This window comes from Gambusia affinis, linkage group LG01 (genome assembly GCF_019740435.1).
Source record: "Gambusia affinis linkage group LG01, SWU_Gaff_1.0, whole genome shotgun sequence".
Classification (NCBI taxonomy): domain Eukaryota; kingdom Metazoa; phylum Chordata; class Actinopteri; order Cyprinodontiformes; family Poeciliidae; genus Gambusia; species Gambusia affinis.
The window spans coordinates 35,933,168-35,949,284 of NC_057868.1; the positions used below are offsets into that span (position 1 = coordinate 35,933,168).

At 34.9% G+C, this 16,117-nt stretch overlaps 1 protein-coding gene across 2 annotated transcripts in view; it reads right to left on the minus strand.

Annotated features, from left to right (window-relative positions):
• Positions 1-16,117, minus strand: part of LOC122838248 (inactive dipeptidyl peptidase 10) — a 47,374-nt gene that overhangs the window by 3,841 nt on the left and 27,416 nt on the right. For both annotated transcript variants that reach the window (XM_044128759.1, XM_044128749.1), the window contains 17 exons: positions 15,817-15,937; positions 14,685-14,839; positions 13,714-13,811; positions 13,435-13,558; positions 12,131-12,172; positions 11,944-12,048; positions 9,416-9,507; positions 6,769-6,816; positions 5,921-6,039; positions 5,053-5,100; positions 4,733-4,831; positions 3,719-3,785; positions 3,394-3,588; positions 3,263-3,317; positions 3,075-3,174; positions 2,661-2,719; positions 71-143 (listed from right to left, as the gene is read on the minus strand). In XM_044128759.1, the coding sequence (XP_043984694.1) occupies positions 71-143; positions 2,661-2,719; positions 3,075-3,174; positions 3,263-3,317; positions 3,394-3,588; positions 3,719-3,785; positions 4,733-4,831; positions 5,053-5,100; positions 5,921-6,039; positions 6,769-6,816; positions 9,416-9,507; positions 11,944-12,048; positions 12,131-12,172; positions 13,435-13,558; positions 13,714-13,811; positions 14,685-14,839; positions 15,817-15,937 (1,600 nt within the window). The remainder of the gene's footprint in view (positions 1-70; positions 144-2,660; positions 2,720-3,074; positions 3,175-3,262; positions 3,318-3,393; positions 3,589-3,718; positions 3,786-4,732; positions 4,832-5,052; positions 5,101-5,920; positions 6,040-6,768; positions 6,817-9,415; positions 9,508-11,943; positions 12,049-12,130; positions 12,173-13,434; positions 13,559-13,713; positions 13,812-14,684; positions 14,840-15,816; positions 15,938-16,117) is intronic.

Below are 16,117 nucleotides of genomic sequence, written 5' to 3' on the forward strand. Positions count from 1 at the left end.
AGACACAGAAAACATAAATCAGATGTGAGATTATTCCAAAAGTTGATCACATAAACTAGTGGGAACTCACCATCTGCAGTTCCGTGCACAATGAGGAAGTTCTCCTCTTTTAGTTTGTTGACTTCTTCAAGGACAGATGCAGTCTGGGAAAACACATCATCATTACAGTGAAGTTTTATTTAGTTTAAAGGTGAAATACCGTATTTTCAACACTGTAGGGCGTACTGGATTGTAAGGCACACTGTTACTGAATGGTCTACTTTCGATCTCTTTTCATACATAAAGTGCCCCGGACTATAAGGTGCTTTAAGTGAAACAAAACAGTCAGATAAATCAGCCAGTCAGTCAAAGCACAGAATGTAATACTCTGCGACGCTCCTGACTATGGTAGCTGTAATGTAACATACAGCTACATTTATTGTATGTTACAGAGCGCCGTGTACCACACAAAATCGCTGATATCAGTAAACACAGCCACATTTTTATCCATATTGATCACTAGAGGGCGCTGTTTTACTCCAGAACAATATATAAAATGCACCGGATTCTAAGGCACACTGTCGTTTTTTGATTATAATTAAAGGCTTTTAAGTGCCCCTTATAGTCCAGGAAATACGGTATGTAACTTAAAATTTTATTTATTTATTTATTTTTTTACATATTTGTTTAAACTGTCACTGCTGTGATGTGAATGTATATTATGAGACAGATAATCTGTAAACAATATTGAGCTCATCTCTCTCCCGTTGTGCCTGGCCACCAATGAAGGCAGACAAACGGTTTTGCTCTAATGCAGAGTTGATTGACAGCGCTAAGACCCTCCTCCTGACTCTGATTGGTTGTTTTTGGTCAGGAGCGACGCAACAACAGTAGCTGAGCAAGGAGATGGAGAAGATTGATCTTTTAGCAGAATATCTGTCCCATAAAATACTGTCATGTTTTTAACAATTATTAAAAAACATGTTTTGTTTTTTTATATATATAAAAGTTACACACCAGATCTGTAGATCAGAGATTTCAAAAACATTCTTGGTTTTCAGTAATCCCAGTCTGACTGATGTGATGGACAGGAACACCTGGGAAATGTCTCTTATGATGAGATATTATAGGTGCATCTGGGAATTGTTGTTGTGTTTTCTGTTTAAACACGTGTTGGTGGGCTGGCAGAGTCAATATAACATTAACAAGAAGTCTAAAATCCATTATTTCCTTGAAAGATATTTAATCAAATGCACCTAATACACGTTTTGCTCCCTTTACATGTGAGTGGTTTTAATACTGCAGCAAAGTGGTTCTTTCATCCCGATTTGAGACGTCTATACTGTTTTGTGTGCACTTCTCTTGATGTAGTACATTCATTCAATTCAATATGTTGTCAGACTGAAAGAAAATACTGCGCACATCTGACTTTTATAGACCACAATTCAACTGTTCTGCAAACCCAGGCCCCAAAGGAAACAGTGGAATTGAATCAACTCCCTAAAACAATCTAACTATCATGAAAACAAGATGTATTGCAGGGCAGTTTTCTGTATTAGATTGTTTTAGGTTTGTTTGGTTAATTTAGAATTGAGTCTTTCGAATTATTTAGTTTCCTTTAATTATAAAACTGAGGTGCTTTGAAAGAGTATTCAGACCTTTTGATCTCTCTCATTTTGTTATGTTATCACTACAAACTATGTCGTATTTTATTGAGATTTGATGAGACTGACGAACACAAAGCCACAAAAAAGATTCTGGAAAGTGTGCGTAGGAATTCAGCTCCCAGCTGAAACTGTGCAGAACCCTCTTTTGTTGCAATCTCAGCTCAAGTTCGTAGATTGCAGTCCGCAAATCTACAGACTGAAGCTTTTGGAAATCTTTTAGCAAAATGGATAATACCTTCAAAGCAAATCAAGGAAGCAATGCCACAAATTCCCACTTAGATGTAAAGTACAGGATTTTGTTTGCAACATCTTAAGATATAAATATGATTGGTTTTCTTTTGGGATCACCATTTTCCAGTCATCTCTGACCAATTTTTAATGTCCCAAGAACAACATCCCCACATCATATCTTCTAAAAGATGCAATGTGGAGACATAATTCTTGACATAATTCAAGTTCAGACTTTCATGTTGCTCACAATTCAATTCTTTTTCTGATACTTGTTACCAGAAAGGTTAAAATGACTAAAATAAATGAATAAAATTATTTTAATAATGTTAATAATACCCTACCCTAACTCAACTTCAAGTTCAGAATATTTTTCAATGTAAAATATTTTCTGTTCTGCCAAAATGGAGTTTGGTAACATTAGCATTAGCCACTTAGCTGCTTATCTGATAAATTCTCATTCAATATTTGTGGGCCTTTCTTTTCCCTGAAGTCAACTTAAGTTTATTTTTATAGTACATTTCAGCAACAAGGCAGTTAAAAGTGCTTTACATCGTAGAGTAAATAATTTATGAAACAAGCAGTAAACATTACTGATATCAAGTAAATACACATCAGATAAAAACTGAAACAGAATGCTGGTTCTGTACAGAGTTGACTTCTGAAGGTGATTGATTTCACAAAATCTATCACTTAATTAAATAGATTGAAATGACAACATAATAAATGTTGGAAGGTGTGTAAATACTTCTGCAAGGCAGTGGAGAACGAGTTTTATAACCTTACCGTATAAGCATGCTCCTCCTTTGCTGGAAATCCAAGATACCTTTCAGAAAAAGCTGCACCTAAGAAACAAAAAACATTTGATCTGATTTTTGCTATTCAACGTTTATTTCATTGTTGAGGAAAAAGCCTTAGTGTTTCTGTCAAGCCTGTCACAATTAATCAATTATTTGGATCATAAATTAAAATAAACGTGACAATTTTGCTTACAGAGGATTCAAAATCTATTCTGTTTATAGTTTCTGTTGTGTTTGGTTTTTATTCCCGGTTGATTTATTGATATTTTATTTAAATTTTTTATGCCTTTATCAAAATGGACTGAAAACAGCAATATTAGAATTTCTGTTGTACAAATTTCTGGGAGAAATTTCAGAAAAATGTGATGCTGTGCCAGGCTTCGTTTGTGTCTGAACTCACTGTAAAGCCTGAAATCCGTTATGGGTGCTACAGCTGCAGTGCATTGAAAGAGGTTGTCGGTTGCAGCTAACATTTTGAGCGCTAAATAACCTCCAAGTGCCTGAAATTAGAAACAACAAAACAGAGTTAAACAGTGCTGCAGCTTTACAAAATCTAACATTTCATATCTAAAAAAAACCTTTTAAAACCTTTCCAAAGAGGGCTATCCTCCGATCATCAACGTAAGGAAGCTGCATTAACAACCTGTGGAAGAATTACATTGGTTAGTTTAGTAGTTTTAAAGGAATTTAACACTATAGTGCAGTAAAATTTCACTGACTCTACAACTCCAAGATAGTCTTTGACTCTCAGTGAGCCGAGTTTCCGGGGGTCGACGGCGACGGCCTTCTGCCCACGGCCGACGCCGCTGCGTCCGTCCACCCAGGCCAAAGCCACGCCGTGCGTGCTGCAGAGGACCTGAGGCCAGCCGAGGGAAAACTCCTCCGTCACAGTCTGGCTGCCAGGCGTGCCGTCACTGAATGTTACAAGAAAAACAAGGTAAGCAAGCGAGGTGATAAATGAACACCTTTGTATGGCTAAAAATATGTCATAAATCATAAAAGGAAGGCGATTTTTCACCTGCATGTTCAGCAGGCGACACTTACACAATAATGAGGAGCGGGAGCAGGTTGGCCTCGTAGCCCTGAGGCAGAGTCAGCTTCAGGTGCAGATCTGCAGGAGGAAAATTTAGTCACAGCAAGAATAATTTGGCTTAATAAGATCATAACGTGTCACAGTTACAAAATGCTGCCACATTTGGCAAAAATATGGCTGTTAAATAAGCAGATTTAATATTGTTTTCTGAATTGTCTGTTGGTTTGCAGAAAAAAAACAAATTTTGACTCTAAACTCAGAAGTCTAACTTTTAATCTCTGAAGCTTAAAGTCGGAATTCTGACTTTTTTCCTTTAAACCCGATTACATAAAAATTCTGTCTTCAAATCCAGAATCCCCTGATCACCAAAGATCCTTTCGGAATTCGTTAATTTTTTTAGATCAAAAGTCAAAATTCTGAATTTGAGGTCAAAATTCTGACTTTTTTTTCTCAGAATTTTGACTTTAACATCATAATTCCCATTTTTTTCCCTTTGGATTTCCAAATTGTTTTTCTCAGAAGTCCAGCTTCCTGATCTCCTCTCCGGCCAGGGTTCTGATTTTTTCCCCCTCAGAATTCATATTGTTTTCCAGGTAGAATTCAGATTTTTTTTTTTTTTAAATATTCATTTTAAAAAAAATCTGAATCCTGATTTTTCCCCCCCTCAGAATTTTGACTTTAAGATCTAAAAGTTTTAATCAGAATTCTTGAAAAAAGTCACAATTCTGAGTTTAATTGGTAGAAATCAAAGGTCAGAGTTTTACTTCAAACTTCCATAGTAGTTAGATTAGTTTATTTGTTTTTCATTCAATCTGAATAATGAATTAACAGACATGTATGTAACTAAATAATATGAAGCTTTTTCACCAATTCACAATCTGCTACATCACACTTGATTACATCAACCTGTCCAGCAACTGCAGGTAGAAATGAGCCTTTTTTTGCTGTCACTTCCTTTTAAAAGTTTAAAGAAATGTTGCTGATTATAAATAGTATAAAAGTTATAAAATGCCAGAACTTTGCACCATGGTTGTCTGCTTGGACTGTCCTGAACAGACTCTCAGGGAGCCTCTTGTCCTCCAGAGCTGCAGACAGCAGGTTGTTATCCTCCAAGATGACATAACCTGCACAGAACACGCAACCAAAACATACCAACTTGTTTTAGTTTCACTAAAAACACAAAGACAGACGCTACACATCACCCTAATGTTGTTATATCAATGGTTATGGCTGAAGTTAGGAGTGACAGGCAGGTGGCGATGTTCACAAATAAATCCAGCATTCGGGTCTGTTTTAGAACAGCGCCTTCTGCTGGCTGATATTTGAAACTACATTTGACACTCACTGGCGGGGTCCTTCATACTATGAACCGTCACTTTAGGGATTCCTGGGCCTGAAACAAAATGAAAGAAAATGATGTAAACTGAGGAGTGTGAAGTTATCCCATTTATCAGAATTAAGTATTTATTTGGATTTACCAGATCAGTTCCACATTCTTCTGGACTGGAGTTTTTTTTCATAGCTACACAACATTTATGTTGAAATTTCACCCTTAATTTGCAGCATTTTTATTCTTTATTCTGTTTTTATATATATTTCTATATTCAATCATTCTGTGAGTCTATTTGCTTTTATTGCTTGTCACTTTGCTGCTACAATAAATAAATATTCATATTCTCTTTAGGCTTTAGGCTCTCTTTGGTGGAATAATTGCAGTCAATTTCCACAAAAACATGTCTCTAAAAGAATTAGTAATATATTTTTTTACTTCTTTTGTCAGTAGGTTGGAAATGCTTTTTTCAGTATCAGCTCTATGGGCAGAATTGTGCTCAAAATTGAATTTTTGACTTTGATTTCAAGAGCTCACAGCGTACAGACATTTAGTACATCCAAATAAACTTTAGAGGAAAGAAAATAAATATTTTTTATATCCTTTTCCACAAATATCAATGTCCCACAGGAGAAAATCCATTCACTAAAAACATGAATAAAGTGATCTTCACGCACAAGAACAAATTTTCTCAACTATTTATCAAAAATTCATTTAATATTTGCAGCTCTAAACAAGTTTTATGTAGCTGGACTGGGGGTAAAATTTATATTTAGTCTTTTTTTACATTTTTACTCTTAAAAACATTAGCTTTTTATTTCAAAATTATCCTCTTTTTTGTGTTAATGTGTCACATAAAACCCCAATGTACTGTGTGATTTACCCAGGCAGTAGAGGACAAAGTGGGTTCGATTTGGGCTGAAAACGGCTTTGAAGAATCCACATCCGTCAATGAGGCCACAGGAGATGCAATGACGCTGAAACGCTCCATTCAAATCCACACTTAAAGTAAAATAAAGTAAAACAGGTTAAAGCAGCATTTAGAGGGAAAGTTACAGCGTTTCTATTTGCTCCAAGAGATGGTTGGATTGTTTTTATAATACATTTTGTCACATATTGTGTCAAAATGAGTCAATATGAAACAAATGACAAAATCATAAATAATGTGTTTGGTTTTGAAGTTCAAATCTGATGTAATGTAAAAAAGTATTTGCCTCCTTACAGATTTTCTTTATTTATTTTTTATATTTTAATAAATTTACCCAAACCGAGTGTTAAAAAGTAATCACCCACTAAACCTTGGTTTATAGTTTATTTTGACCATTTATTTAATGTTTCTTCTTTTTGAAAGTTAGTTTAAATCTGATATTTATTTAATTTACAGATTTAATAATATTCTGACCAGTATTTGTTAGGTTCTTGTGTGTTTAGTTACCCTCTTGTGTGTGTCTTGTTTGTTAGGTCAGTTTGTGCTTCAGTTTGTTGTGTTACCACCTGCGTTATACTTTTTTATGTTGACCTCAGTTTGGGCCCAATTTGTCATTTTTGGACACTTTTTGTAATAAATCAAGATTATATTTTGGAATTCTTCTACATCTCTCTGGCTGGTCTATGCAAAACCTCCACATGTTCAAATGATACAAAACTGGATTATGTAAAATGAAAATACAACCTGTCTCCTTCTGTTTGATTTAAAATTATAGAAATTGTGACTATTCATAAGGGCTTTACCTGTAAAGGTGTCTGCTCTCTCTCGATTCTTCTGTGCTCAGGAAGTAGCTGAAAATGAGATCCAGATTTAAAAATCAAGCAAAAATCACATATTTTCACATAATTACAAAACTCTTTTAGAATGGAGCAAATGCTAAAACTTCATTTCTCTAAGATGCATTTTGTTTCAGGAAAGATTCAATCTTAGGTTGAAATCTTTCCAATTAAGCATAGCCTTTTTAAAACAACTTTTCATAAATTAAATGTTAATAGAAAAGAATGGCTCTAGCTTAAAGTAATTTGTGATTACTTTAGACGTTTTATTCATTTCAACCAGACAAGTTAGTCTGGTTGAAATAAATAAAAACGGATAAAACAGAAATGAATCTGATTTAATTAAAACGGACAAATTAAACATCGGTTCATACAACATATAATTTAAAGTCTGTTTAAACAGCTAAGCTAAACCATGAATAAAAACATTTCGTTTTTATTTTGTTAACCCCAACAGATCTAGTTTTAATTTTCATCACTTCAAACTCAAACACTACTTTATCCTCTATCAATCAACCGTTAATTCCAATAAAATATATTGTAGGTTGTAGCTATGGGAAGGGCATGAAGACTTTTGCAAGACTAAACGTTTAAAAAACCTGCAAAACCTTTTACTTGTGTCACGGCTAAAACTTTTCGCCAAAGTTTTAACGTCAAACTTTCAGGTGTTCCAACTTCCTCCTGCGATCTGCATATAAATTATTCATGATCACAATCTATCGGCCCTCATTTACATACTTCAGCGGTCTAATAAAGCCAGCTCTACACCACAGCGTTTTCTCCAAGAAGCAACAGAGTGGAGTCGACTCCCTGCGTCTGCGTGAGTGTATGAAGAGTAATGAGTTGTTTAGAGGCAACAAGCAGCGACAGCATGAGAGCCGAGCTGCTGACGAGAGACGGCTACTTTAACAGCGGGTTTTTCCGAGCCCGGTCCGTCTGAGATTTACGCCCCCAGCAGGATAAAGGTAGATTTAAGCAATAATCTGCTCGCCTCGTGTAATCCCCAAGTAATCCTTTGTCCTCTTTCCTGTCAGTGGGTTTAGTGCTTCAGTCTAAATGAAAGATAGTTCCTTTAGTTTGTCAGCCCAGATCAATACTACATGTTCAGATTGGAGAGGCAATAAGTTAGTCAATTTTAAATTATCTCTTGATTAAAATCAGCTTAATTTGATAAGCTAATATGTCTGCTTAGTTTAGACAGTTTTTAGTGTTGTAGTTTGGCCGCCATCCAGCAGAGGGCGCCACTGGTCGTCCGAAAGTCGAGCCACATATAGTATTAAAGATGGCGGCGCTAAACCAGATTGGGAAAGTAAAACAGTCCAAAAAGAGTCTGTTGTTTACAACGGTGATATAATCTAGCTATTGTAGACAGAAAACAAAAAAGGAGGAGTAAATTGCTGCCAAAAACTTCAGAAATTTTAAAAAAAGGTCAAGAAAATTTTGGAATTAATTTTAGAGATTTTCTAGTAAAAAACAAAGAATTTTTTGAGTTTGAAAAGTCAAAAGCTTTTAACGTTTTAAAATTTTTGACTTTCGAAACTCAGAAATTTCCATATTTCTACTAGAAAATTTCTGAGATTGATCTAAAAAATTCTTTTGGTTGAAATTTACAATTTTTTATTTTCTTCTAGCCAATCTGCAAGAAAAATGTGGAAATTTCAGAGTTTTAAAAGCTCCAAATTTACTAGAAAAGGAATTGAAATATTTCATAAAAAAATTATGACATTTCTGAGCTTCAAAAGTAACAATTTTTGGAATTTTTAAACACAGAAATTATCCAAAAGTTGAAAATTTGTGAGTTTTCAAACTCTGAAATATTCTTGTTTCTGAAATTGATCTAAAAAATTCTGCGTTTTTTTATATAAAATTTTGTTTTTTTCTTTCTTTTCTACCTACAAAGATCCTAATACACCGTCGTAGGTGTGGGATGAAAAATGCTCTTTATGCGGTTCTGTTCTGAAATCTAAGCTCTGGACAAGCTCATTAGGTTATCAACTTAACAGCGTTCATTCAGTCAAGCCACATGGGGGAACAACTCCAACTTTTAAACCAACAATTACTGATTTGCTATGAAGGCGATGATTTGATGACAGAAAAGCAGAGGGCATAACGCAGAAAAAAAATCTAATACCACAATTTCATGAAAATACGAGGAGGAAAAAAACTAAAAAGTCATCATTGATGTGTAATTTTAAGACTCTATGAGTTTAATAATGTCAGAAAACCACAATTTTATGTTTATTCAGTGAATATTTAACAGAAAATATGTTGTAAAATTATCTGATTCTTTTTCTAAATTTGTATGAAATACAGCCCTTCACGTTATGAAAAGACAGTTGGCCCTCTTGATACAAGCAAAAAACTTTGGTTTTTAACAATTAGTTGAGCCATAAGATCAATCAACGTTAGATTACATTTATAAATCAATAACTTGCATTCCTAGTTCAGCTTATTTAATCCTTTCTAACTACTTACATCATTTTAGAAGTCCAACTAAGTCAGTTTCTACTCTCCTAGTTGAAGGATTTAGATTAAAATCTCTATATAATCATTTCAGAGACTGCAACTTTTGTGTTCACAGAAAGATTTCCCACTCAGTGTGGCTCCCACATACATCTTTCCAGCCTTCTCGTCTAAGGCGCAGAGCAAGGTGACATCCCAGCTCCCCGATGTCAAGAAGCGAGGGGGCACAGAGGGGATGGCAGGCTGCATTACACAGACACACAGTGATGAAGAGCAAAGCAGGAGTGTTCACAGTATACACAGAATAAAAATAGGAACAGCTGTATAGCAAGGTTCTGTCAGAGCATGGCAGGAGGAACAGCATGGCTCGAAAATGTGAGATTCAATCAAACGACCGGTGGCTGTAGAGAGGATCCTGTTGGATATTTTTATTATGAAGGCAGAAATCACACTGGATGTGGGCCTCTGCCGAAATGGGAGAAACTTGTTGACAAAAAAGAAAAAAAAAAAATTAGGGGACCACTTAAGATATTCCAAGCAAAAATGTTGTATTTATTTGCAGAAAATGAGAAATTATCAAAATAAAAAGATTCAAAGCTTTCAGACTTCATATAATGCAAAGAAAACAAGTTCATATTCATTTAGAAACAACAATACTAATATTTTAACTCAGGAAGAGTTCAGAAATCAATACTTGGTGGAAAGACCAGGAGGTTTTCAATTGGTTTCAGAGCAGTGGGCTCTTAAATTTTTCCAGAGCGGCATATAAGAAGAACATTAAAGGGGAATTAAAATTCACATCTTGAACATTTTTACTTCCATTTAGGTCTCTATTGCTTCTAAAAAAACAGCCCAAGCATTTAACAAATGACCCAGCCATTTTTTGGACATAAATTAATGTTTTTGGTGTCAAGAAAATAAGATACAGTGATCCCTCGCCACTTCGCGGTTCACTTATCGCGGATTCGCTATTTCGCGGATTTTCATAATGCTTTTTTTTTTTTTTTTTTGGTGCATTGTGCTCTGCATTCTGATTCGCTAAAAACTCACTCCCGCTTCTTGTATCAAAACATGCTGAATTGTGCTATCATTTTGTCTCGTCAGTTATGTACGTACATAAAACAGCTTGGCAAATTAACATTAAGTTGGCCAAATTATCTTGTAATTTCGAAGAAGAGAACACTGCAGAGCGCAGTCAGGATGCAGCAATCTGAAGAGCAGTGAAACGGCCTACACGTGAGTCACTGTATTTGTATACAGTACATGTAATAGTTGCTAATTGTAAAAAAAAAAAGTTTTCTATTTCGCGGATTTCACTTATCGCGGGTCGTTTTCGGAACGTAACCCCCGCGATAAACGAGGGATTACTGTACTTCAAAAACCTTCAAAATATAACACCACAAATCATCAGTAACTCCAGCAAAGCCCTGCTGGTTACCTAGCAACCAGCACGTTTGGTCAGCCACTATATGTGCTGTACAATGGCTGCTGGAAAAGACAAATGGTTTGTTGTTGATTTATCCACTTGCTGCATTCTTGTTGCTTGTGCATGAGGCTCTACTAATGCTTTTCGAAGATGTTTGGTTGTATAAATACGCATGAGTTAGCAGGTATTTTCATGTATGCTAATGTAAATGTTGAGCTGGGGGCGTGGCCAGCAGCAGCTTACTTTGATTTAAAGTGATAAGAGGCCATGAAACAGCTCATTCTGAAAGGAGTTCAAAACACAGCAGAATAAAATCTGATTGTCTAAGGAGGATTTTGTGCAAAAATGTGATGAACATGTTTTTATATGGACCATAGACCTCTCCCAACCTGTTCTAGGAAGTGTAATAGGTCTCAGTATGCAAAACTTCACAACGTTATAGATTTAAGAGCTAAATAAATAACAAATAACTTAATAAATGATTAATGTAACAACATATTTAACTGGATAACTTAAATAAATTAAATTATTTTTGTCTAATCATGATTTTTAGCTCTAGTATCTGACTTTTTACACCTACTCTCCAGTGCTTTCCTGCAGTAAACATAAAGCTGTTTTGATTACTGGTTTTCAAACCACGCCTGCTCATATTTACACTCTCTAATGATTAATGAGAGCATAATGTAACAAAAGCATTTAATTTTTTTCCCCAGAATGCACAATAAGCCAGTTTCCGAAGCAGAATGCCTAATCAGGAATGCAGCCAAGTTTAAATGTGTGGGGAAGAATGTATTTCCCTACAGCTTATAGCTTTCCTGCATTATATATTTTTAGTTAAAATTTATGGAAAAATGAACACCCAAAGCAATTTCATCAAATAAATAAATTGGATGGATATTTAAGACATTTTAAAGCCCCAAACTAAGATTAGCACAAACAAGGTTTTTAATAACCTTGGAGAAATTCTATAAAGTACAAAAACAAGGAAAATTGTATTCAATTTACGTTTTAGGAATCATATTTAAATTTTTTAGTAAATTAAATAAGGAAAGAAAATTATACACATTCCATTTTATATTGTATGCTTATACACTTTTTCATTACATCTACAAACATAAAAACTAAAAACAAAGTAAACACTTCAGGACTGAATAAATTGTATTGTAGAGAATAAAATAAGGCTTTACTGATGTGAATTTTAAAAATCTGTACTTTTGTAAAAGTATAATGACAAAGGATGGAAAATGACTGACCTGAACCGTCAGACCAGCAATGTGGTGAAACTCTCCACGAGCGCCTTGCTTTGCTGGAAGTATTGTATAAAACATCGAGCCGTCTGACGAAAACAAAGGCAAGTCCTGTTGATAGAAGGTGAAAGGTTAAAGGAAACCCAGAAGTAATTAATGAAGGGAGATTTTCTGAATCACAAGAAATACACACCTGTCGCTGGTTCTGCATCATGTCCATGGCCATTTTATGTTTCTATGGATTTCAGATGAAATAGAAACATTTTTCACTTATTTCTAACCATTTTCCAAAAAAAAAAAAAGTAAAGTTGCTAGTTAGAATAATCTTGTAAATAAATCAAACTCAGTTCAAATACAGTTTGTTATGTATGGAACAGCATGCCATAGTCGGTTCTACGGTGTTTTGCTACATTTTGGTCAATCAATAAAAACAACATTCTTCATGCAAATGCCTCCGATCACATCACATAAGGCATGTTTTTAACAAAAATTCTTCTTTAAAGGTAATTTACTCTTATAACATCTAAAAATACCAAAAATATTTCAAGATGAGTGCAATAATATCACTCCATTTGATAATATAGGACCACGGAAGAGATTGGATCCGGCATCAATTTTCAAGTCTCAACTTGGTCAAAAACAGCTAATCAGAGCCAGGAGGAAGGTCTTAGAGCTGTCAATCATACTCGTGTACGCGCTCCTCAAAATGCTAATGGCAAAGAACCAAACTATCATTCCAGAGAAACTGTGGCTAGGCTAACTAGCTTTAGCATTTGCGGCATGCTATGTTGTGGTGAACCAGCTCAGTGACTGAAAAACCCTCCTCCTGGCTCTGATTGGTTGTTCCTGACTGAGTGGCTGTATTTCTGTAGTTAGCACTGGAAGATTATTTGTCTTGTCTGTCATGATGATCATTTGAGATACTGTTGTGGTTTACCACAAGAAATCTCAATAAAACCCACAAAACTACATTCTGTGTTGATTCTGGTGCCTCTTGTGATGTCATCAACCCAAAACCACACACAGAATTATTCATTGTTCTTTCTTCTGTACACTCCTCAAAAGTTTAGTATTTTATAAACTCCTGCAGTAAAAATTCATACTTTATTACCCAGCCGTGTTTTTATTGTTCGAGTAACTTTTGTTGGTGAAAAAAAACACCAGTGGATGGTATCTCTAAAGTAACTTTTAAAAGAAAGTTTAATAAAATTCCTTTTAATTATACATCACAGTTATAGATGATTAGACCCAGCTTTAGATCATAAAACTGCATGAATTTCTTCAATACGAAAGCGGTGGAGTTCAGCGAATCACTGAAAATTCTTCTCATGCAGCAAGCGACTCCAAATATTAATCCAGGCAGAACAAATCTGAGGGGTTCAGGAAATCAATCTCAACTCCCCAAACTGTGTAAATGAAGCAAGATTCTATTAAATCACTATATTGGAGCAGAAAACCCTTCTGACTACTAATACAGAGAAAGCGACGAATGCTCACCTCTGAGCATGCCCCAGTGGTGGCCTCGCACACGCAGAGCACTGATTGGTTCTGGGCACGGTTCAGCCAGCGAACCGCGAGCCGGGTGCTGCTGATCCAGCTCACCATGGAGATGTAGTTTTCCCTGAAGAGGTGATGCAGAAAATGATACGCGGAGGAAGAAAAAAAAAAGATAAAGAGAAGAAGCAGTGACTGGGAGCGATTTTAGGACAGCGTAATCATCTCTGACAGGTGCTGTCTGAATTCATAGAGCTTTATTTTAAATTCGCAGAGATGTACCTGGACCTCAGGGAGTCGGGAGGCAGCATCTCCAGAGTGTGAGCTGGGCCGTAAAGGTTCACTACAAACAGACTGACTGATGGGATACTGGAACCAGCCTGTAAGCACATGTAGAAAAATAAAAATAAAAAAACCCATAGGCGTTTATAACTGTTTACTGATAATTATTGATTCGTTTTTTTGTTTTAAATAAGTGAAATACTCCCAAACTAGTGGGCTCGCCCCCTGTTATATCCACAGTTTTCAATCCATGCCACTGTTTTTCTATTTTTAAGCAGATATGAGGCTCAGTAGAAAACCTTAAACTACTGCCTGCAGTTACTCAACAGGTTGTTGCTAGGTAACCAAGGAGTGAGTTGCTAGGTTACCAAAGAGTGAGAGAGTTAGTTGATTCCACCAACCCAGCTTAGAAAGCTTAGAAACATTGAATATTGTGTGAAATCTATGGATATTGATCACATGTCTACTGCAATATATGTCGTCATTGATTTATTGTCCAGCCCTACGTGAGCCAAAAATAAAAAAAGTACTTGAGGGCCAAGAAAATAATTTAAAACATGTTTAAATAAAGAAAATAAAGTGGTAAAGAAATTTTCAGCTTTTATCATTCTGCAGAAAAATCATAGATTGAACATTATTATTTTCATGTATTCAGTATAATAAAAAAGATTTTCTTTTAGCTTTTTATTTGTAAATATTTTTTAAATCAATAGATAATTTTTCTTTCGGTTCACATTTTTGCAAACCTTAATGTGTTTCTACATAAAATCATAATACGAGATGCTGAAATTTGTGGCTTTTGACATGACAAAATCTGAAAAATCTCAGGAGGAAGGAGTACTTTACTTCAGCTGGCTAAAGAGCACCGTTATGCTAATGCTGACGTTAGCATTGTGCTAAAAGCAATGTTACAGTCTCAACATATCCCCAAGGAGCTGCTGATGTGACTCATTTCAACACAGTATATTTACCTTTGGGTACGGAAAAATCATATTGGAAGGGTAGAGGCCTCCCAGGAAGTGAGGTATTTCCATGACAGGTGTCACGGAGTTGTTGATGCGGAGATATGCAAGCCGGGCACCGTCCATAGACCACCAGTGGGCAGCATATGTCAGAAGCACCTCCTCTGTATTTGGAGGAAGGCAAGTTTTGCAAAGAGTTAATTAAAGTGGTTTTATTTGTAACTGTAATCAGCCTGATTCTTTAAATGGTCATACCTTTATAAGTGTTTATTTTTGACTTTATTACAAATAAGTAACATTAACATACATAGAGGATCTTTAACACAATGACAAATATCACAATACGATAATAAAAATAAAGAATAACCACAGACTTGGTGTTAAGGTCTTGCAATCTACAAAGTAGAATAAATAAAATATATAAATATGTATATATATATATATATATATATATATATATATATATATATATATATATATATATATATATATATATATATATATATACATAAATAAGTAAAATAAGAGTGTTTTTTAACAAAAAGAAAATGAATATGTTTTCTATAAATTTTATTTTATAATATAAATTATATATAAATCCAATTTTTATTTTATATGAATTATACGCATATTAAACACACATAATTTAAACACATAAATTATATGTATTTAAAATACACTTTAATACTTACAATAAAGAGTTTGTTACAACAAAAAGTAAATAAAAGTAAAAAATATAAAAGATGGATTAGGAGATAAAAGTTAAATTTCTGAAGAAGAGTTGATGTTTTTACAAGTTTCTGATTATTGCAGTTAAGTTTATCCAGCAAAGACAGCATACTTTTTTTAAGTCTTTTTCTTTAAAACTATTAAATGAGGGAACTTTTTTTACTTCATTTTTTCTTGTGAACATAATATTTAGGATAGGATTATAATCAGATTTACTATATTTCATCTGAAGAAGACGTTGAATTGTTAAAGATGGGCAATGTTAGCAAATTTAATAAACCAACGTTGTCTCCAATTTTTCTGTAAGAAATTTTTGCAAATCCGAAAAAAACAATACAGTACGCTAATACTCCACAAATAGCCTGACGGAGGTTAAAAGGGCAGTTGTTGCAGACATTTGGAGACATCGTACCTTCGTAGGTCCAGTCAGAGAGTCCGTTTAGCACCTTCTGGTCCTCGTCAGTGGACGTGAGACGCAGCGAGTCGCTCGTCACGGTGGGTTTATAGTAGATGTCTCCGTCGAACACAAAGGCCTGGCAAATTGGGCACAAACAAAGGCTACATTCATTTTTTACTTTTTTTTTTCCAGTGAAATCCGATATTTTTTTTGTTTGATTGTCCATATTGCTAGTTAAATCCGACCGTTAAAGGTTTACGTCTCCATAGCGATCCGCATGCGCAGAAGAAGAACGTTGACGTCACACAGCAGAGCA